We start from the raw sequence: 22,209 nt of genomic DNA, 5'->3' as shown, positions 1-22,209 counted from the left end.
CACCTAGTAGTCCATTTGATCCCTGACCTACCTTGGAGAGGGTAGGAGGTACACACGCGCAACTAACAATTATGTTTTTCAAAGGGCAAAGGCACATTTTTGGTCTCTAGTTGTCAGTTGTAGGAGGCCTCTAATGCCAAAGAGGCCTAGGTAGGAAAGTCTCGTAGCTCTGCAAAGTAGAAATTGATTTTTTGAACTAATGTGAGTTTCTCTCGATCACGGACCGCTCCAGTGAATATTTTTCAGACTCTTCGAATCAATGAAAAAATCAAAATACATAGCATAATAAACACCCCATCTGATTGTTGAGTTGGAGTTAAGTTCCTGAAAGTGTACCCTTACAGGACAATAAAAGAGTAACAATGTATTAATGCATTAGATGATGTTCACAAATATTTAAGTGTTTCATTAAATGTTGGCATAAATTTCTATGCATGTCATGTGTGGTTTCGAGTTCATGTATATGTTGGCATATATGGCTTTGTCTTGTTGTGATCTTGATTACTAATAATGTAAATGCAGATTCATTACTTGAGGGTATGAATAATTAATTATGAATTTTTGTATGCTTATATTTATCATTGTTGTAATCATGATCTTCGTTGTGCTTATCTATTATGTTAATAACATGATATGAATTATCTATTTGGGGAAAGATGCATGTTTTATGTGTTTGTATTCTTTCCATGCTTATGTTGTAGAGTGTTTTCTATGGGACTGTTGTTAATGCCTCTACTTTTAACATTTTCAAGTAATGAATAAGATGACTGATGATAGCGAGGGGCTCGAGATGGTGTCAACAAAGTCACATTTCTTTTAAGGCTTTGGGGAGGATTTTAATTATTTATTAGTTATTATTTGAATTCATTCAACTTGTAAAGTCTGATTAAGTGAGATTAGCACTTTGATTTATTTCAATTCAATTCATGGTTTGATTCAGTTATTTCTAGTGTTACACGTGTGAGTTGAGAACCGTAACTCACCCAAGGCTTGAACCACATTTTAAAAAAGTTTTCACTATTTTTCTTGAAATTGTGTAAAGAAGAAAAAAGTTCCTAAATTTTTTGTTTCAAAAATTGGGACGATAGAGATATGATACATACTCAAGCTGACCTTTTGGAGAATGCAGATAAGGTCATTGAGGGGCTACGATCATGGTAATCACAACATCCCTAATCGTAGAAATTCATTTGATTATTTTTTATTTTTTATATATATTTAAATATCAACATTGTAACTCGTTGACTTACTTATTGATTTGTATATAATGTCATTTGAATGTTTCTATGAATGAATTTTTATATAGAGTCATTTATTTATCATTTATTTGTATATAATGTCATTGATTGAATGTTTAAATGATTTGAATATAAAACTGAAACCACTGTTGAATGTTTAAACTAAAACTATTGCTCTTGCACTTTAAATGATTTAAATGTTCAAATTGAAAGTATTGTTGAATGATTTGTATATAATGTCATTGTTTATATGTTTATATCTTTTCAAATTATTTGAATGTTTGAATGTTTAAATGTCTATTTGCTTACATTCACTGTTGTTTGGATTGTTATATGAAAAAATCCATGAGTTTATATACGATTCAAGAAATTTGCAAAAAATAAGAAATTTTGCATATTTATTATAATTTCATAAATATTTAAGTATGATATTTGTGATATCTAATAACTTCATGTGAAAGCGTTCAATATATGTGAAAAGTAAGATATTTGCGAAATTAGTGGTAAGTGTTTTACAAATATATTTTTGTGAAATATTAATGTATATGCCAAAGAGTGATATTTGTGATTTTAGTGGTTTCAATTTCATCAAGATTTTGCAAATAAATTTATGTGAGTTTATGAGGTCTAAATTCACATAAAAAAACTTGTGATTCCGGATTTAAGTCTGTGTTGAACATATTCGATGGGTGATACAATTTTATCACAAAAATGCTTAAATTCACAGTTGCTAAAGGTAAAAGTGCCTTAACAATATCGAATATTTGTGATTTTGGACATCGAAAGAATATTAAAAAATTTAAGTTTTTTAGGAAATTGAATCAAATTACCCATACTGTAATGTCATATTGCTTAAGAATTGTCCTCCCCCTCCCCTCCCCTCCCCCCCCAACGGGCAAAAAAAAAACAGAAAAAGAAAGTCACAGCCCCGTACCAATCAAACTTCTTGTCTTTTAGTAGATGAGGTCCAAGACGAACAAGTAAATCGAAGGGAATAGGACAGGATACGCGAACACATGTGACACGTTGTCACGTTCTTAACGTATTTAATATCTTTGACAATAATTTATTTTGTCATTAATTACTTTTTTATATGATAAGTATTTAAAACATATTGTTCATATGTTACAAACTAAAAGTACCTTACGTCGGGCCCTACTTTTTCATATGAATCACATATTAGTCTCTCAATTTCGTATATGACTCTGTCGGCATCCCACCCAGGTTACCAAAAGATCCATTTCTGATTAGAGACGGATCCATTTCAAAGTAGAGACGTGATATGGTTTGTATTTGGGTCGGATGCATCCAAGTACCATATCTGACTGATCCGATGTTGGTTAAACGGATTTGAATTGCAACATTAAAAAGTTCATACTAAATTCAGTTTTTGAGATGTGAACGGATTCAGATATTCATCGGATCGAATGGTAGCAAAAAATCAAAACCTTATCTATATCCGATTATATTTGGATATGGTTTTGGCTTACCAAATCTGACTAAATGGAGTTAGATTCAGTGGGATATCAGATAAAATCAGAGAGAGAGAGAGAGAGAGAGAGAGAGAGAGAGAGCATGTTCATTGATTTGACGAAGTGTTACGGTGTGCCTGTTGACGTAATCCTCTTCCCTTCTTCCAAACAGCCTTACCTACTTAGCCTTTCTCGTTCCTTCCTTTTTGCTGCCTTTTCAAGGCTTGGACCGCATGCCTGTTTTGACGGGGGATTGGGGAAAATAACCCATTCTGCACCAAATGTTGACGTTGCTACTTTCTCCAAGTCACCTAGATGTCCATATGATATAAACTTTTTTTCATTCTTTTTTAGTTAGTTGCTTTGGTTTACATCCGGCCAGGTGATCCTAGTGGCAGCGGGCATAGGGAGAAGGTGCCGTCTTTTAGTCCCAAGTTCAATTCCCACCGGATGAATGAGTGTCATTAACTAGTGGCTGTGTAAGGGCTAGGTCTCTGCTCCTGAAAATCTTGCCAAAGTCGAGATCAGCATGAGTCCACATTTTGTGGCGAATCATTGACCAAATACTCAAGATACAAAAGCAGAGCCATTGAGTCCAATTTGGTTCAAGAAAGATGGAGTTCCCTCAGCGGTTTGGACTCTGACACTGGGGTTGACTTTGACCGAATAAAATGAGTCCCCTTCTCGACTTAGCCGGAGTCTATAATATGCATTGAAAAGTAATGTGGATCAGCTGCTGTATCATTTGGACCCCGAATGACTCCATTGAGATCTGCGTACGGGACTAAGCACACCTAAGTCTTCACTTGATCCATCCTATTTTCAAGCCTACGTCTGATCGGATTAAATAGGTCCATCCAGCATTTACATACATATTCAGACGGAATTCTTTTATATACACGTGGACTGGATCTTAAAGTCTGACCCGGACCATATCCTGCTTGATGGATCCTTTTGATTCCTAGACTAAACCACGAACAGAACGCTTCATGTTTTTCATTCATTGGCCCTTTTTGGTCAACGCTTCCTGAGCGAATATTCGGACCGCCGGATCCAAAATTCAGAGGAATCCGGTCAACACACGGATTTGGTGGAAGGTGACCAAGGCCGTCATACCAGGCCCACCCAGTGGCATCATCGTAATAATATTCACTACAGAAAAAGGCGATTCTCCCAAGTCCAGTTGCTTCACCCGAAAAGATCGATAATGGCGTTCGGTAGAAAGGCCGGTCTCCAAATTCCTTTCCCCCTTTTGACCTCCTTCTCCTTTGGACAGCTTCCAACTTCCAACTGACCTGGATCCGCTTACTCTGCTCCTTTTGGATCCAGATAGTAAATGATTGGCTCCGGTTAAGAGGTCTCCAAATCTCAATCCAATCAGAACACCATTTTGGATTTTAATTAAGATCGAGCAATCCAGTTCAGATAGTGGGGACATAAGGGTCCGATTTTGTTCGTATATGCTTTTATTCGGATCTGATTTAATGAATTTGGGTTTGGTCTTGGAACTCAGGTGACCTGACCTTTAACTGAAACTATGGCTGCAAATGGATCAGATATCTGATCCGAGTTCCAACATATTACATCCGGATTTGAATCCTTTAAGTAAGACCCGAATATCCATTCTGATCGGATATGGATCTGTTCAATCGGAGTACTTTCACATTCCGGTTGGATTCAGAGCAGTATTTTAAGTGGGATCTAAAATTGATCCTAATCAAAATCCGATCTGATTCCGATTTTTTCACATAAACGGCTTGTTTTTCTTCTATTTTTCTGGCGTCCAGAGGCAGTAGTATCACTTGCATTTTCGAATTCGGAATCAACCATACCTCATCAGATCTTATTCAGATATGGATCTGAATTCGGATCTACTATTTGTATTTCAGAATTGGATTCTGATTTGTCAGGATCCTGTCTGAACCGATCCGTTTGCACCCCTACTTGAAACCAGAATAGCCTAATACCTTCATTGGACCTTTATCAGATCCATAATCTGATTTTGTAGGGTATCGAGAAACGAATAGCGAACTTGACCATGTGTCTGATCGGATCCAGAGGGGCTCACCAAAATCCAACAACTAAATCGGGTTTAGACCAATATCCGGTAAGATGCTATCCAAACAGTTGGACGGGTCTCTTTATTAGAAAACGGATCCGTGACCGAATCCAGTAAATACAGGATCTCTCTCTCTCTCTCTCTCTCTCTCTCTCTCTCTCTCTCATGGAATAGCTGTCCCATCGCTTCTTCGAAACTTCCAAAGTAGAGGGTTAGGGTTTCTATTTATGCTCTGCATCCAGTGTCTCTGTCTCCTCCATCTTTGTCTCTTTCCCTAATTCTGTTACAAATTCCCCCGATTTTCGGGTGTTGGTTTTCTCTACATTCGCGCAACAGTCTGCCAGAAATCTAGGGGTTCACTCTGGAATTTGGGTTCTGAAATCTAGGGGTTTTTCGTTTATGCCTTTGTGTTGATCGGAGATCGACGTGTTTTTACCTTTGAAGCCTTCCAGTTCGTGCTTTTGGGGTTTCTGGTGGGAATTAAGGTTTTCTTCGGTTCTGTTTGATCGGCGAATTCAGAGGATTTGGGAATTGTTTGTTATTTGGGGGAGAATTTTGCGGTGTCCTGATCGGTAACAAATGCGCGCACCGTCGATTCTCGCTCAGTGCTTGCCCGGTTTGATCCCGAACGACCGAGGTAGTCAAAGCATTTCGGAGGTTTCGGAGAGAGATCTTCCAGTTCCTTCGCCTGCTGTCGAGGTTCTCCCCTCAAAGGTGCATAATTTTCTTCCATGCCTAGGTCACAATTTTTTTTAGTTATCTAATTCTGAGTTTGGGCGTGGAGTCGTTTGCTTGACTAACTGATTTATTGGATTTCTTTATGTTCAGTGTTTGTTTTTTCCCAGTTGTGTTTGTCAATTAGAGTGTATTTTTGTTACAGTTCAAGCTCTATTTTTTATTTTTTTATGTGTTCTTTCATAGATCAGTATTTGCATTTTTTTACCGTGATGCTTTTTTAGTAATTAATACACTGCCTACATGCTAATTTTAAGACACAATTTTGCTTGGCAAAAAACTGGATATCAATAGACTTAATTAATTATTATCGTAGATACCTAACTTTGAAGGAAGAATGATGGGCATGTAGTTTGTTTGTTTGTTTGTCTGCTTGCAAGGTTACCTACATCTTTGACTCCTAGATTATAACTGATAGAATGACAAGAACATTTTTGTAATTGTAGATGCCAATACTACGTGATTCTGTTTCTCTCATTTAAAATTATATTGATGTTATCATAATTATTTTGGATGACCCTTTATAATGGGTACACAAATTATGCATGATATCAAGTCAACAGCACAGTAAAGCCACAATTGTTGATTCATCAGCCGAATGCCAATGAACCATGATCTGCTTCACCATAGGTGATGAGGGAACCATGATTTTCCTTTAAATCATTGGGTCAGTTATTGATGTCGTAATTATCTCAGACTATCCTTTATAATTGGTAAATGAATCATATATGGTATCAAGCCAACATCAGTGTAGCCACAATCATCAATTCATCATCCAAATTGTTGATGAATCACGATCTGCTTCACCACAGGTGAAGAGGCGACCACAAATTTCCTGAAAATTTGTTGGGTCTCCACCAAATTGCTGTAAGGGTGACTTTATCGTAGGAGAGAGAGAGAGAGAGAGAGAGAGAGAGAGAGGCCTTATTGAGCAAACTGTGAGAGATGAGTATGAATATAGCAATGGAGAATATAAAGATTAATATCAAATAAAATTTTGAGTCATAAAGTTTTTCCAGTTTTTTCCTTGTATGTCTTACCTTTTATAAGGTGATGATATATAAGCATTTGCTAATATAATGAAAATCTCTTCATATTTCATTTAAGATTAAGTAGTGCATATCATGATTCATAAGTTTTCAGGTCCATATTTTTCATTCTTATGTTTTGTTTTGAATAATGCTTTATCTATTTTAATATTAGCTTTATAGTAATTTTGACATGAAGAAATCAATTAATCATCATTTGTTGAATTGCAAATTAATCATTATTAGCCAAGGAGATTCCCTACTGATGTTGAGTGATTTTCTTTCTCATTAATCATTATTTGCTGAGGATTGCTCCTGATTGATTGCTGATGACAAGGAGAGCTACTATGGTCAAGAAATGATGTGTTATTTTAGAGTACTTTCAATATCATTTAGCCTAAATTGGTTTTTATATTTTTTTCTATGCAGACTGCTCACCCATACAAATATGCTGGAGAAAATGTTGATTTACAGGGTCTGAACCTCTTCAAGGTAATCACAGAATTGAATGTTAATCATTTTCCCAGCGATGAAATTAGCTGGCATTTGGGCTTTTTCTAAATATGAAAATGATAGTCTTCATGTGCTCTTGAATTTCTTTCAGAGATCTATTTTGAGCTTTCCTTTTTAGTCAAAGTATGATAACTTGTTGTTTTTTTATTGCAGGGAAGGATTAGTGTTGCTGATATAATTGGGTTCACTAGTTCTGAATCTTTTCATTCAAAATCTGAGGGTGAGCACAAACTTTGTTAAGATATGATGGAAAATCCATTTAGTCATGGAAGTTACCTTTGAGTGACTCTTGGGCGTTCTGTTTGAAATTTGGGTATAGAAGATAGGAACAAAAAGCTCAATTGACTTTGCAATCTTATATGGCATGGGACTTGTGTGGGCACCAGAAAAACTGGATCCTGTCACTTGGAGAAAAATACATTTGACTTGGAGGCCATATGAGAAATAATAGCCTGAACCACTCAGGTCCATGCACTACCTATTTGTTTGCTCACTAATCTAGTTAAATAACCTGTGACTTCCATGTGCTTGTATTACAGTTTGACTCAAGTCGATGATAAACTCCAGGTCGTCTGGTTATTCTTGTTTGGTTGGCCTCCATGATGATCATGATTCCTCCTGTTTTTTCAGGATCCCTTAAATCTTGGGAAGGTTCTATTGATCTTGTCAATGTCCTCAAACATGAAATTCGTGATGGACAGTTGAGCTTTAGGGGCAAGCATGTTTTGGAGGTAATTTTTCTATACTAAGAGTTTCAAAAGATAAGATTGCTGATGTGCTGTTTCTTAGGGCATTGAACAATAGATATTTTCGAAATTAGGTTTCAGTGGATGTTTATCCTTGTTATTATCTATAAATTAATTCAAAATTTTTGTCTTATTAAATTTTGCTTTTGTCTATTATGCTCAATTCTGTGCCATGCATGCCACTGCATTGCTTGTTTGTATGCATGCTCGATTCAAAATTTTGATCACTGAAACACTTACAGCCTCAATGATGTGCATGGTTTTCCTTGGTCTGCCTGTTTTCTTATAGCATGTTTTCCTCCTAGCAAAACTCGTATTTGTCCTTCAATTGCAAAATCTTGTTTGTTTTTCTTTTACTTAAATATTTGAGCTTGTTATTCTACCACTGTAAATTCACATTCAAGGGACCTTTGTGAATAGTAAATAATTTTCCACTAATTATTCTTCAATTTCCTAGGCATTAGTTCTGTTATGTGATTTGATAAAATGCATAATGCTTCTTTGCCATTGGTTGCAGCTTGGTTGTGGACATGGGTTGCCTGGGATTTTCGCTTGCCTTAAGGTACGTTAGATGGAAGCAAACCATCTAAAAATTTATTACTATTTTTGTACATGTTACTTTTCTATGACAACTGAAACTTTGCAGCCTAGCAACCACAAAATCCCATCAAACTTTTATACGGGTATTTTTTTTGGTGACCTGTTCATGGATCTTATGGAAATTTACATCCTTGTGCGCCTTTGTGTTCCACTGATTAACCTGATCCTTGAAGTTGAGCATGAACGCTAGCCATATTTGTTAGCTATTGCCAAATTCTCATTGTTATGGTCTTTATATCTGCCATTTTTCACTTGCTTAGAGAAGCACCTCATATTTTGCCTAGAAAATTAAATGCAAAACTCTTGTTGAATTATCTGCCCATGGTTTTTTTGGGGTCTTATTCTTTTCCATTTTGGTTTGGGGATTATTAAGAACTTACCAACAGTCCCTATGAAGTTTGCTAACCACTGGCTTGACAAGCCAGCAAAAACTGTCATAGTAGTTTTTTTTCCTTCTTTTTGGATAAATTAGTTTCTTGGGTTCCTGTAAGACTTTTTTTTGTGTTTCAAGTAATTGTAAAGTGGCGCATTGGTTCAGCTATTGAGGCTGCGATCAACCAGGCTTGCGTCCTCTTCCCAGAATCAATGATTTTTTAGATACTGATAATGTGCTCTCTCTCTCTCTCTCTCATGTGCTTACACAACCATGTGAACAGGGTGCTTCTACAGTACATTTCCAGGACCTAAATGCAGAGACCATACGCTGCATCACTATACCCAATGTCCTTGCCAACCTTGAGCAAGCACGTGATCGGCAAAGCCGCCAACCTGAGATCCCGGTGACTCCAACGCGGTTCTCCTTGACCCCAGATGTGCATTTCTATGCAGGCGACTGGGATGAGCTCCCCACTGTCGTATCAGTTTTAAAGAAAGATGGTTATGATATTCCAACAAATATGAATCTCAGCTTTTCAGAGGAGGATTTTCTTGATGGCTGTAGTAGTCAGGATGGCAGTGCCCTCGTTCCAGACTCTTCCACAGCCAGGAGATCTCGGAAGCTCTCAGGAAGTCGTGTGTGGGAGCGTGCCAGTGACACAGATCCATCTGAGGGAGGATATGATATAATTCTGATGAAGGACATTCCATACTCGATGACATCATTAAGAAAACTCCATGCTCTCATAAAAAAGGTTGGTTGCTAGTTTTCTAATATTAAAATTAGAAATATGGTCTTGTTCAACCCTTCTATGTACAATTAACATTGAGAAACCACTCTCTGCCTCTTAAGATTGGAAGATACCTATTAGGCAGAATTGCTTAAGAATTGTTGTATGTGGTTGGGTACGTTCATTTATTGAACGAGGTTATGGACTTTGTTTCATCGGATATCCATCTTTGGTGGTTTATCTTATAGAAGTCCTGTGAAATAGCATAAGGTCTTAGTGAGTGCCTCCCTCAAACGATGAAGGTCTTAGCATGCAGCTCAGCTGCTGATGACCATCTCAACATTTCTCAAGATGGACACCACACCCATCTTGAGAAATGCCAAGATGGGTGGCTTTCAAGCAGGTCGCTGCATACCAACCATGCAGCCGATATTGCATATTATGTGGTCTTATTTATATTTTGTTTCCCTTGTTTTTTCCTTGATCAACAGTGCCTACGGCCACCATATGGGGTGATGTTCATAGCTGCAAAGAAGAGCTACGTTGGTTTCCATGGTGGTGCTAAGCAGATGAGGGCAATGGTGGATGAGGAAGGGACGTTTGGAGCTCACTTGCTTACAGAGTCGGCTGATAGAGAGATTTGGAAGTTCTTTATCAAGTGAAGAGGAGACAATAAGAGCGAATGAAGTTTGTTCCTGAACCGCCTGTCTGAAAAAAAGGATTTTATATATGCATACCAGAATTTCTTTCCAATTTGTTATAGAATAAGGTAAAATAGTGTCCATAGGTGAGCTTGCTACAATGTTGCCAAGCTACCAATTGTAAATTTTCCTACAAAATTTTTTCTTGTAAATTTAAGCCTTTTTGTATGGACTTGCTTCTTTGCTTAACATAGCGTGGACAGAGGTTGTTACTCTCTCTCTCTCTCTCTCTCTCTCTGTGTGTGTGTGTATTATGCGTGCACGGAACACAAAAGGTTGGTCAAAGAAGCAGCGTAGCTTTCATTGAGTATGTTTTTTCACCCGGGTTTATCACTGTAAGGAATGGTGATCAGTATACCAGTGCTACATCTTGAGGAAGCCATTAGTAACCCAGATGTATTGATTCTCGAGATTCAGTAAAAGATTAGAGGTTGGCTCATGATTACGTTGCATATGGAATTCCTACAATCCTATCATGGATACATGAATACAGGAAATCCAACAGTTTGCTACCAATTAAAGTATTTCTGGTTCACATTTTCAGCCGACCAAATTCATGAACTCAAATGTTCCAAACTGCAAATAGAAACATCAGCATGCCCTTGGTTTCTATTGCTGCTAGTAGAAACATGACCCAAATTTCATGAACTTCAGTGTTTCAGACATACCAAAGAACTGTAACCGAGCTCTTAAATATTAATGTGAGTTGGTTGTGTCCTTAGTTTCTATTGCTGCTAGTAGAAACATGACCCAAATTTCATGAACTTCAACCAAAGAACTGTAACCAACCTCTTAAATATTAAGGAAATTTTCAATCAGTCTAATTTGCGTGCACACCAAAAGTTAGAAAATTTGCAAATTTACACCAAAGTTTTTACTGGGGTTAATCAAATTGCCTCAATCACGAATTAATATTGAGTTCTTCTTGGGTTAACACTAACTCATGTTTTAAAGTTACCACTTTATCCCTACAACTCATGAGATTACTAATTTACCCTTATTTTAGAAGTTTGAGTAGAATGTATTTAATGTAAAAAAAACTAATGTTTGCAATAATATTTGAACTCGTAACCTCTATAACATAAAACATGCTGATAGCCACTACAGTTGACAATTTTTAGAAAAAAAAATTATATAACCATGTATAAATCAGCAAGCCAATCCAATAACAATGACTCAAACCACTGATAGCACATTCAGGTCCGTGTTTGCTATGCATGATCATAATTTGGCAAAATCTGAACCCAATAATTTATTATTTTATTGGGTTTGGATAGATTTTGATGGGTCGGGTACTGGACACTTTAACAGCCCTAAAACCTATTATCGTAACAATGACTGAACCCACTAATAGCACAACCAATTTTATGTTTGGAAACTTGAAACTTTATGCATACTAAGCACGGACCCGGTTGTACTATTAGTGGGTTGGGTCATTAGTAGGTTGATTAGTTTGCTGGAATTTACACAGTTATATATATATTTTTTTGAATTGTCAACATTTGTGTATTTGGTATAGTGCTTAGTCATTTGACAAACTTGTAAAATAAGGATAAATTATCTCACATATAGGGGTAAAATGATCATTTTAAAACATGAGTTAGTGTTAACCAAGAACCCAACGTTAATTTATGATTGAGGCAATTTCATTAACCCAAGTAAAAACTTTGGTGTAAATTTGCAAACTTTCAAACTTTTGGTGTACGCATGAATTAAACTGAAAAGTTTGGAGGGTATTTAAAAATTTCCCTAAATATTAATGTGAGTTAGTCGTGATCCTCATCTGACTGGTACGAGATTCCACGATTTGTAATACCCATTTAGGTTGTGTAAAGCACCACCATGAGTGGGCGAATATGAACAGGATGATATAAGTTCTGCATCTCCATTACGTACAACAGCAGATGTTCCCACCAACCAATTTCAAGCTTTGGGCCTCTTACCTTCCTCCAATCATCCAAAGAAATCCCAAAGGTATTTTGAAATATGTCTGTTCAAGCATCATCCTCGCGCCATCAATCAACTTTTTTTCTGTAACCTTCCTTCAATTCATCGACAGCGGTTGTCATCCATTACCCTATCATTTTTTACACAATTGCAGTCTCAAGAGTGACTAATGCTATTTTCAACAAATCATGAGACATTACAAAACCTTACAGGCATTGTAGAATTCAGCGAAGCATGGTACAATCCAAGAATTTCCTGGTTATCAGCTTGTTCTCCTTGTGAACGACAGAACTACGAGGTCATGAGCTTGTTGTCCTTGTGGAAGAACAGGATACATAGTTCTATTGTTCATGCCTTATATAGACGGAACATTGGCAATATTAAGAAACTCGAGGGATTTCACCTGCCACCATTGATGTTGTTTTATCCACAAGTAATCAAGTAGGCATAAATGTTATCTGAATCCAGTCCTGTAGATGCACGTGCACGTGTATGCAAGTTCCAACATGCATGTTTGTGTATGTACCATCAAAGTGAGTCTATCAGGCGAAGATAAAAACAGTCGTCTATCTATATTATCAAAGCTCAAAAACTCCACATGAAACCATCACCTCTATCCACAATGGCTGCAGATTTTTTCACTCTGCCTAGCTAGTAGTTGCTACATATGCTCTTAAAAGCCATCAGCAAAACCAACCAATCAGTCTGTATTTTATAGTACAAATGCTAGCCAAATTGGATGTTGATCACCGAGTGGCCTCTATCCTGCTGTAGTTCTCATGGAATCTTCTCCACACCATTTTTCCGCAGTGCATCAAAGTCAAACAAGCAACGAAGTAAACAAGTGGAATTCCCACCAAGCAACCACCCGGTATGAGGTTCACAAGAGTCTGCAACAGGATGTAAGCCATATCAAAGAAGGTAACAAATACAATCAGCACAATACTAATGTTATTTTACACACGATATGGTACCTTTTTTTCTCTCAACTTGAAAGTGTTTTTAAGAGCATCAGTGATGGTTGTATTAATGTGCCTTAAAACAAATCATGGGACGAGGGCCCATGACTCCCATTCATGGACAGCTACCAAAGCCCATTGGCATACCCACCCTGAAGCCAACCCTTCTGCATGGCGGGTTGCCCATTTTCAGCATTGTACCTTTCCACCATCATTGTGAAGACAGCATGGTTTCTTTTTCAGTGGGGTTGGTGGTGGGGGAGAGAGATAGAGGGGGGGACAAGAAACTCCACTTAATTGGATAAAAAGGACGTCCTAGAGAAAGGTGCTGTACTTGCTCATTATCAAGTTTCAATTTCACTAGTAAAACTTGCTAGTTTACAAGCAGAGGGAAGTTATAAATGCTTAAATGAATTAAAACATAAAGAGAGATAGAGATAGAAGTCAAGAAACCATGTTCCGTTAACCATCCTTGAAAAATTGCCCCACGTTACTTTCTCTCCAAAAAAAAGTATCAGGGTACTGAGAACCAAGAAGAAATGTGCAATATTCCTAAGAAGAAATAGAGTCAAAGATGAAATTAGTATATCAGTACTAACCAACAATGATACAACAAGATGAATGATGGGAACAAATATCTGATCTATCCTCTTCCCCTCTGCATATCCATTGAAAGCAATTACCATTGAGAAGGTGTGAATCGTCACAAATCCAAGAGTCAAAGTTGCTGCAAAGAAAGTAATCATCAGCTAAAGGAAAGCTTCATGAAGAAAATATGCCAATAAACAGAATTTGTACAGATCTTCATTTTTCTTTCTCACTAAGTGGCTCAAATTTAAACTCCTTATATTCAAGCTCCACAGTCTTTGAAAGGCCAATAACCTGAATTTGGCCAGAAGCAATTCATCCTAGTTTTGATTCAAGTGAAATCTAGGATCAAAGTAACTCAAGATAAACTTAGCAACTCAGGACAACTAGCATCTAGCAGTGTGAGAAAAAACCACGGTTTCCAATTTAAGAAGTGGGAGTGAAAAGATACAGGAAGCAGAAGCAGGCACTTTTAAAATTTTAGGAAGAGGGAAGAGAACACCGGAAATGTACCGGAAGCAGCATGGGAATCAAATTGGAAGTGAAAAGGAAATCAAAGGGAAAACGAAGTAAGATTTAAACAAGAAGTGAATGGGAAGTAAGATGGAATGAAACGAGAGGCTAATATGTAATCATTTTTTTCTTATACAAATTATATAATTCATGTCATCATTGAGAAATTAAAGTATGAAAAATAGAAAACATTATAATCTTAATATTGAATCACATACGCAACCACTTAACAAGATGCATCTTATATCAAATACATCAACTAATAACATACATCAAATTTTCATGTAATGGCCAACTTAATACAAAAAATCACACTATCCATGAAATAAAAAAATTTAAGAATTACTAATTCTAACAACATAAAATAATAAAAACATCATCTCATTAGCGGTTATAAAAGTATAAAGTTATAAAATATGATTACTAATAGATTTATTAAGACTTTCCGATGGGGTAGCTGCTACTTGTAGATGGGGTAGCTGCTGCTGGAGCCAAAGGGGGAACCAAGAGAGAGAGAGAGAGAGAGAGAGAGAGAGAGAGAGGGGGGGGGCTGAGCATGAGTGCCTCTTGACAAAAGCCCACCGTATGACCTCCCTTTTTTCTTGTCTTGGACTTAGGGAAAATAATATATTTCCCTAAGTTTTTAATGGAAGTAGACTTGATGAAAGGGAAAGAAAAGGTTTAGGTGGATGGACTTGGCAATAGGGAAAGGAAGGGAGGGAAGGAAAGAAGGGGAAGAAAAGAAAGGAAAGAGGAAAGGAAAGAAAAGAGGGAAGAAAGAAGAGGGAAAGGAAGAGAGGAAGGAGGAGCTGGAGGGGTCTATGTGAATGGGAAAGGAGAAGGAAGATAAGAAGAAGAAAAAGAAGAAAGAAAAAGAAAAGGAAAGAAAGAAGAAGAAGAAAGGGAAGAAGAAGAAAAGGAAAAGAAAAAAGAAAAAAAGAAGAAGAAAGAAAATACAACAAAAACAACAACTACGCCTTCATCCCAAAACAATTGGGGTCGGCGATATGAACCAACAAAGAAAATCATTCTGGGTCTTCCACATTAATCCTTCTCCTCCAATCATTTCTATCCAATGTCATGTCCTCGGTGAGGTTCAAAGCATTCATATCCTTTCCTATCATCTCCATCCAAGTCTTCCTAGGCCTACCCCAACCTCTTTTAACTAATATATTTTCCCATTTCTCCATCCTTCTAACTGGAGTATCACTAGGCCTTCGTAGAATATGTCCAAACCACCGTAAATGATTCTTTCTCATCTTATTTTCAATGGGTGCAACGCCTACCTTCTTACGTATCTCCTCATTCTGAATCTTATCTTTTATTGTATTTCCACACATCCATCTAAGCATATACATCTCAGCTACACTCATTTTTTGAATATGATGTCTCTTAGCAGCCCAACATTCCGTACCATATAGTAAAGTGGGCCTAATAGTCGTTCTATAAAACTTTCCCTTCAACCGCAATGGCATTCTACGATTGCACAACACTCCAGTTGCACTTTTCCATTTCATCCACCCAACCTTTATCCTATGATTTACATCTCCATCAATTTCTCCATACTTTTGAATGATATATCCCAAATATTTGAAACAATCATTCACTGGTATTTCTTGCTCACCAAGCTTCACTACACTCCCATCACTACTTCGTTGCTTACTAAACTGACATTCCATATATTTTGTCTTACTCTTACTCAACTTAAAACCGCTTGCTTCCAATGTATGTCTCCATAATTCTAACTTAGCATTAACCCCAGCTCTAGATTCATCAATCAAAACAATATCATCAGCAAACAACATACACCACGACATATTTTCTTGAATTTAACTCCGCCTGTGTATAACTGTTTAGTTATACACTGTCGGTCCCAAGCCCGGATAAAAGAGGAGGGTTGCGGTAGGCCAGTGACAGCCAGCATAAAAACTTAGTCATACCCTATGAATATGAACCAATAAGAAGAAGAAAGAAAATGGGAAAGGAAAAAGGAAAGAAAGAGGAAGAGAGAGGGGGCTGGTCGACCCCCTTGTGGGTCCCACCTCCTCTCATAAAATAAAATAAAAATAAAAATAAAAAAAATGAAAGAAATCAAAAAGAAAAGGAGAAGATAAAATCTTTTTTTTTTATTAAAATGAGAATGAAGAAGCCATCTCAGAGTGAACTCTTTTTCCAAATTTGAAATTCATTTTGATAATTATAGGGGTAGAATAGTCTTTTTAGAAGAATTTCTGGACGAAACGAGCTATTTTTGACAGTTTTTGAAATGAACTCAGAATTTGAAGTTCAATACCCCGTTGCGAAACAAATCCGGTGTAGAATTTAAAATTTTGAGTTTGAAATAAATCCAAATTATTTTTCTCGGGAAAATATTTCAATTTTGGAAACCCAGAGTTTGAAATTGATTTATGAAAACCTTTAAAACTCAATCTGGATTAAAATTTATGAAATTTGAGTTCTGGACCTCGAAAATGAAATGAAATATTATAAAATGCTGAGAAATGACATGAAATGCTATGCGAAATGCTAACCCTGAATGAAAAAATTTGGATTTTAGACCCCGATTGGCATTTATATCAGTTCAAAAACTGTTAAAATTGATAAAATTTGCAAAATGATTCAAAAAATGGCTTTCGGGTTCTACCGGGCCAGAGTGACACTGAAAATTAGGGTTTGAGCTGATTGAACTGAAATGAACTGGATTGAGCTAAGTTTTAGAGTTTCAGAACTCAAGTGAACTGACAAGACATTGAGTCAACTGAACTCCTCGACTGAATTATCAAGAAAAGCTGTCATTTTTAGAGAAATGGTACGGAACGGTCACTAGAGTGAAGTGAATTACAAATTTGAGATGGGTTTGAGCTAGAACAAAGGTCAGTAATACTGACATGAACTGAAATCGAAGCTCGAACACTAGCTCAATCGACCAGACTCAGCTCAATTTCAGCTGAAAAAGCTGAAACGGGCTAAAATGAGCGCCTGGACACTTGGAAATGGGTTTGAACTGAAACTGGAGCACTTGAACTCCTGGTGAGCTCAAGTTAGACTCTGGAGAATATGATTGACTGTGAATAACTGACTCGGAGACAATTGGCTTGGATTTGAGTGAGAAATTAGCTCATTTCTGAATAAATGAGTTCATTTCTGAAGAAATGATCTCATTTTGGCAGGAATGGTCAGGAATGAAAATAGTCTTCTCACTGTGAGCTCAAATGAGTTTGAAATGACTGATATTCTAAATGTTCTGAACTGACCAACGAGCTTGGTTGACTCCGACTGACTGGGGTCTGGGATGACCTAGGGGTAAAATGGTAATATTCCTAATGAAAGTTGGTAAAATGGTGATTTTCTGACACAAACTTGGGGTTTGACTCTTACACAGATCTAACAGGGTTGACACTGCACGAGGGGTGTGTTTGAAAATGGATGAGGAAAATTTGGGGTGTTTACATCTCTCTTACGTCGTCAAGTCCGATTGTACTTTGACTGCCTCATACTAGATAACATGTAAGGGGTTTGGTATATATTTCCTCAACATCGAGACATGAAAAATGTTATGGATCTGAAAAAACTGAAGTGAAAAAGTCATCTGATACACCGACTCACCAACCAGCTCAAGGATCTCAATAGGTCTCACGTATCGAGGACTAAGCTTCCCCTTTTTCACGAACCTGAAAACGCTCTTCGTCGGCGATATCTGAACAAACACATGCTCACCCACCGCAAAATTGAACTGCCTACGTCGTTGATCAGCGTAGCTCTTCTGTCAGCTAAATGCAGCAATCAATCGATGGCGAATAATCTGCACCTGATCTGATAGTGTTGGATCATCTCTAGAGACTCAACTGCTCTAACGCCAACTTCATCCCAACACACCGAGGATCTGCAAGGTCTACCATCTAGAGATTCATAAGGGGTCATACCAATACTAGCGTGATAACTATTGTTATATGAAAACTCTGCAAGCTTCACATGTTTATCCCAATCCAACGCGCAAGCTCTGAGCATGTCCTCAAGAGTCTGAATCGTACGCTCGGTCTGTTCATTGGTCTGCGTATGAAAAGTTGTATTAAACTTCAGTTTGGTACCTAACGCTTTCTGCAATTGGCGTCAGAAACGTGACGTAAAGCGAGGATCTCGATCTGACACGATCGAAAGTGATACCCCGTGTAATGTGTGCCAGCATAATGAAATGAGCGAAAGATAAATACAAGCCAACTAAGGGCATACAAAAGCACAATGCAATATGCACAACCACAAGTCCACTAGGGACAACACAAAGGCACAATACAAATACTAAGTACATACAAGACATCAAAGAACTAAATAGAAGAACACAAAACATAAAAAATATTCATTTTATTTGAGCATAAATGCTTAAGCGAAGCATTACATAAAATGATGACAAGAGATCCCTTATATACAAAAAGGAAGAGCCAAAAGGGAGCTCCCATAGAGTCATTGGGAGCTCCCAATGGCTATAAATATAGTCGTTGGGATGCTTCCAACAACTCTAAGGGCAAAAGACCTTAATACCCTTGGTCTTTGAGATAAAGACAATCACAAAATAAAAATAAAGAAAAAAATTTGTCCCTAGAAGACAAAACCTATTACAAGAGGAAAAGACAAAAATACCCCTAGAGGGTATTTAGCTATTACACTAATAAATATATATATAATGTATATATACATTATATACATATATATCTTACAATGATAAAAGCATATAATATAATGTATGTATACATTATATATATATATATTACATACATACATCTTAACACCCTCCCTCAAACTTATGGTGAGTTATATCGAAAGTTTGGAAATACAAAGAGAACCAATAGGGAGAATCCAAGTTTTCAAGAGTCTTCATTGGGAGATCTGCATTTTCATGATATCTCGAAGAATTTTGCAAATACAAGTCTTCAAATGTCTTTATTGGTGATCATCCTCAAACGCCTTCATCGGCTATCTCCATCTTCATGATATAATGCATCAAAGATATTTCTTTCTCAATCCATCGGATTTTTAAGAACCTGTAGAGAGAACAAATCAAAAGGTTCCAACTACATAAGAAAAATATCCTAACCCAATAGTTATAAAGTTTTAAAACCAATATGTTTTTAAAACAAGAATAACACTAAAGTAAAATTTTCAAACAAAGTAGTAATAATGTTTAGAAACACTAGTAAGAAAGATAAGAGGAGTATTCCTCAAGGATAATTTTTTATGAAATCAAACCATGAACTCAAAATCAACATATTTTTCAAGAAAACATAAATATTGATCATAAGAAAAATTGATCACTATAGGACATATAAAGCATCAAGAAGAGATAAACAATTACGCATAAATAATATCCTAAGCATTTCAAACAACATGCATATAAAATATAACAAGTCAAAAAGAGACCTCAAGAAAAGAGAAGCTAATTAAATTCATGCATACAATAATGTGAACAAGATAATTAATATGAAACACACTCATATATCTAATATGAAATTAAAGCATATTTAATACACATGAGACGACAATAAAAAATAACTATTTTAACAATAAAATGCATGAATTTAATGTAAAGAATCAAGTAGCCTTCAGTTACAAACCAAATTGTCTACCAATATCAAGTGAACAACATACAAGTATTCACTTAAGCAACACACTCTCAAAACCCACAAAGGGTCACAATATAAAGAATAGGATTTTTAATAAACATAAGTATGCAAAAATGCATGAAATTTTTATCAATAAACATGTTGCATACAAGGAAAAACTAGTAAAAGTTTAGAAATTTCATGGAGAGATTTTAAAAATCCCACATAATAAAGATAATGATATTTGCAAATCAACACCAATTTGCGAAAAATATAAAGAGATTTAAATTCCCACAAATATTAAGTGATATTTTACAAACCTCAACAATAGTTTGACCACCACAAGCAATCACCTCACAAATCCTTCAAACCTCAAAATTTAAGTGTATCAACGACTAGAACGAGAACATAACCAATGAGTGCACATAACTCACCATATTGAAAACATATCATGTCTACATATAATGATACTCAAAATAAGTGTATCAATGACTAGAACAAGAGCATAATCACAATGTCACTAACGGGCTAAACAAACACACAAAAGTGTGAATAAACATTTCGTCTACATAATGACACTCAAAATAAGTATATCAGCGACTAGAATAAGAGCACAAGCATAATGTCACTAATGGGCTAAACAAACACGCAAAAGTGTAAATAAACATCTCTTTGTAAAGAAGCACTTGAATATTGGTAATAATCAAGTCTACTAAAGACTTGATAAGAGTAATCACTCACAAAGTGCACAAAGGCACATAAATATCACAAAATGCACCAAGGCACACATATCATCTTTTTATTACGAAGAATGCTCTCAAAAAGCATAAAATACAAAGGGACACCAGTCCATTATTTATACACTAGAGATGGTTGGCTAGCCGTTGGGCCAGCTTCCAATGGCTCTAAATAGAGCCGTTGGGAGCTGCCCAACGGCTAGTCAACCTGGTCAAAAAGGAGGAAAAATAAAAAGAGAAATAAAAAATAAAATTACAAAAAAAAAAATAAGATTACAACCACCTATATACGAAATATATTTGAGAATATATGTATATATATATAGACATACTCTTACATAAATAAAGTATGGAGAGTATATATATATACAAGAAATGACATGAAATTCTAACACTCCCCCTCAAACTTATAGTGCAATCACTGAAGGTTTGTCAAGAAGAAAGTTGAACATTGGCGAACAAAGAGCCTTGGTAATGAAATCAGCAAGTTGATATTCTGATGTCACATAGGGGAGATCAATAGTCTTCTTTAAGTACTCTTCATGGATAAAGTGGTAGTTCATTTCTATATGCTTAGTTCGTTCATGAAATGTGTGATTCTGAGCTATGTATATGGAACTCTTGTTATCACAACATAATCTTGTAGGATTCTGAAAATGAACTCCCATATCTGAAATAAATTGTTTGAGCCACACGATCTCCATGGTAGTGGTGGTCATTGCTCTATACTCGGCTTATGTGGATGACAGAGACACTTTTTGTTGCTTTTTGCACTTCCATGAAATCAAGGATTCCCCTAGAAATACATAAAAACCAGTTGTTGAGCGCATGTTATTTGGATCCCCTCCCCAATCAACATATGAGCTATGTCACACGGACTCGGCTCCAAGGTCGCTGCACCCGCGTCGACACGCACCGACACGGGTGCGGACACGGGTGCGGCTCGGACTCGGTCAACCCGACCCTGGGTGTGGTCAACGCACTCAGGGTCATTTTGGTCCATTTTTTGGAAAAAAAAATTGAATTTTTTTTTATTTTCTGGGCTACAGCTGTAAGGAAAAAAACCCATCACAACTAAAAAACCTCTACACTTTCAAGTTTTAAGTACAGAATGGGCACAACTCAAGTTTTTGTGGTTTTTTCTGTTAAAATATATATATATATATATATATATATATATATATATATATATATATATATATACTTATATATATATACATCCGTATATATATAAGTATATGTATATACATATATGTATATATATATTATTTCTCATTTAGATAAATACCCGATAGGGGTATTCTTGTAAAACCACTTATGTATTTTTCTCTTTTTTATTTTTTCTCTTTTTCCCTTTTTCCTTTTCTTTTTTCCTTTATTTTTCCTTTTTTGAAATGACCACAAGGGGGGCCCACACTTGTAGTCGTTGGGGCCCCAACGGTCAGATTTCTGACCGTTGGGGCTCCCAACGACTACAAGGGAGCCCCCCCCCCTTGTGGTTCCTTTAGTGCTTCCCTCCTCTATAAATAGAGGAGGTCTTCCCCTCTTAAATGTATGGGTTTATACCCCTCTCTCTTCTCTTCTTCAATAATATCCAACTTATGACTTTAAGTCATTTCCATATTTGAGAGTTTTTGTGTGTGCACATTTGGTGTTTGTGTTCTTGGCTTTAG

At 36.5% G+C, this 22,209-nt stretch overlaps 2 protein-coding genes across 3 annotated transcripts in view; one reads left to right on the top strand and one right to left on the bottom strand.

Annotated features, from left to right (window-relative positions):
* The first annotated feature begins 5,001 nt into the window (after positions 1–5,001).
* On the top strand, positions 5,002–10,415 carry LOC149833416 (uncharacterized). Its single transcript, XM_090012827.1, has 7 exons — positions 5,002–5,483; positions 6,962–7,024; positions 7,199–7,265; positions 7,676–7,776; positions 8,309–8,353; positions 9,048–9,521; positions 9,989–10,415. Exons 1-7 carry the CDS (start codon positions 5,349–5,351, stop codon positions 10,157–10,159), a joined length of 1,056 nt encoding a protein of 351 aa, XP_089868953.1. The 5' UTR covers positions 5,002–5,348; the 3' UTR covers positions 10,160–10,415.
* Positions 10,416–12,696: 2,281 nt separating this feature from the next.
* Positions 12,697–22,209, bottom strand: part of LOC149833415 (gamma-secretase subunit APH1-like) — an 89,976-nt gene continuing 80,463 nt past the window's right edge. For both annotated transcript variants that reach the window (XM_090015103.1, XM_090015102.1), the window contains 2 exons: positions 13,704–13,831; positions 12,697–13,035 (listed from right to left, as the gene is read on the bottom strand). In XM_090015103.1, coding sequence (XP_089871229.1) covers positions 12,892–13,035; positions 13,704–13,831 — 272 coding nt within the window. In that variant the 3' untranslated portion in view covers positions 12,697–12,891. The remainder of the gene's footprint in view (positions 13,036–13,703; positions 13,832–22,209) is intronic.

This window comes from Nuphar pumila, chromosome 7, assembly GCF_984573655.1.
Source record: "Nuphar pumila chromosome 7, dmNupPumi1.hap1.1, whole genome shotgun sequence".
Lineage (NCBI taxonomy): Eukaryota > Viridiplantae > Streptophyta > Magnoliopsida > Nymphaeales > Nymphaeaceae > Nuphar > Nuphar pumila.
The sequence above is the reverse complement of the archived record's forward strand: the minus strand, read 5'-3'. Positions and strand labels throughout refer to the sequence as shown.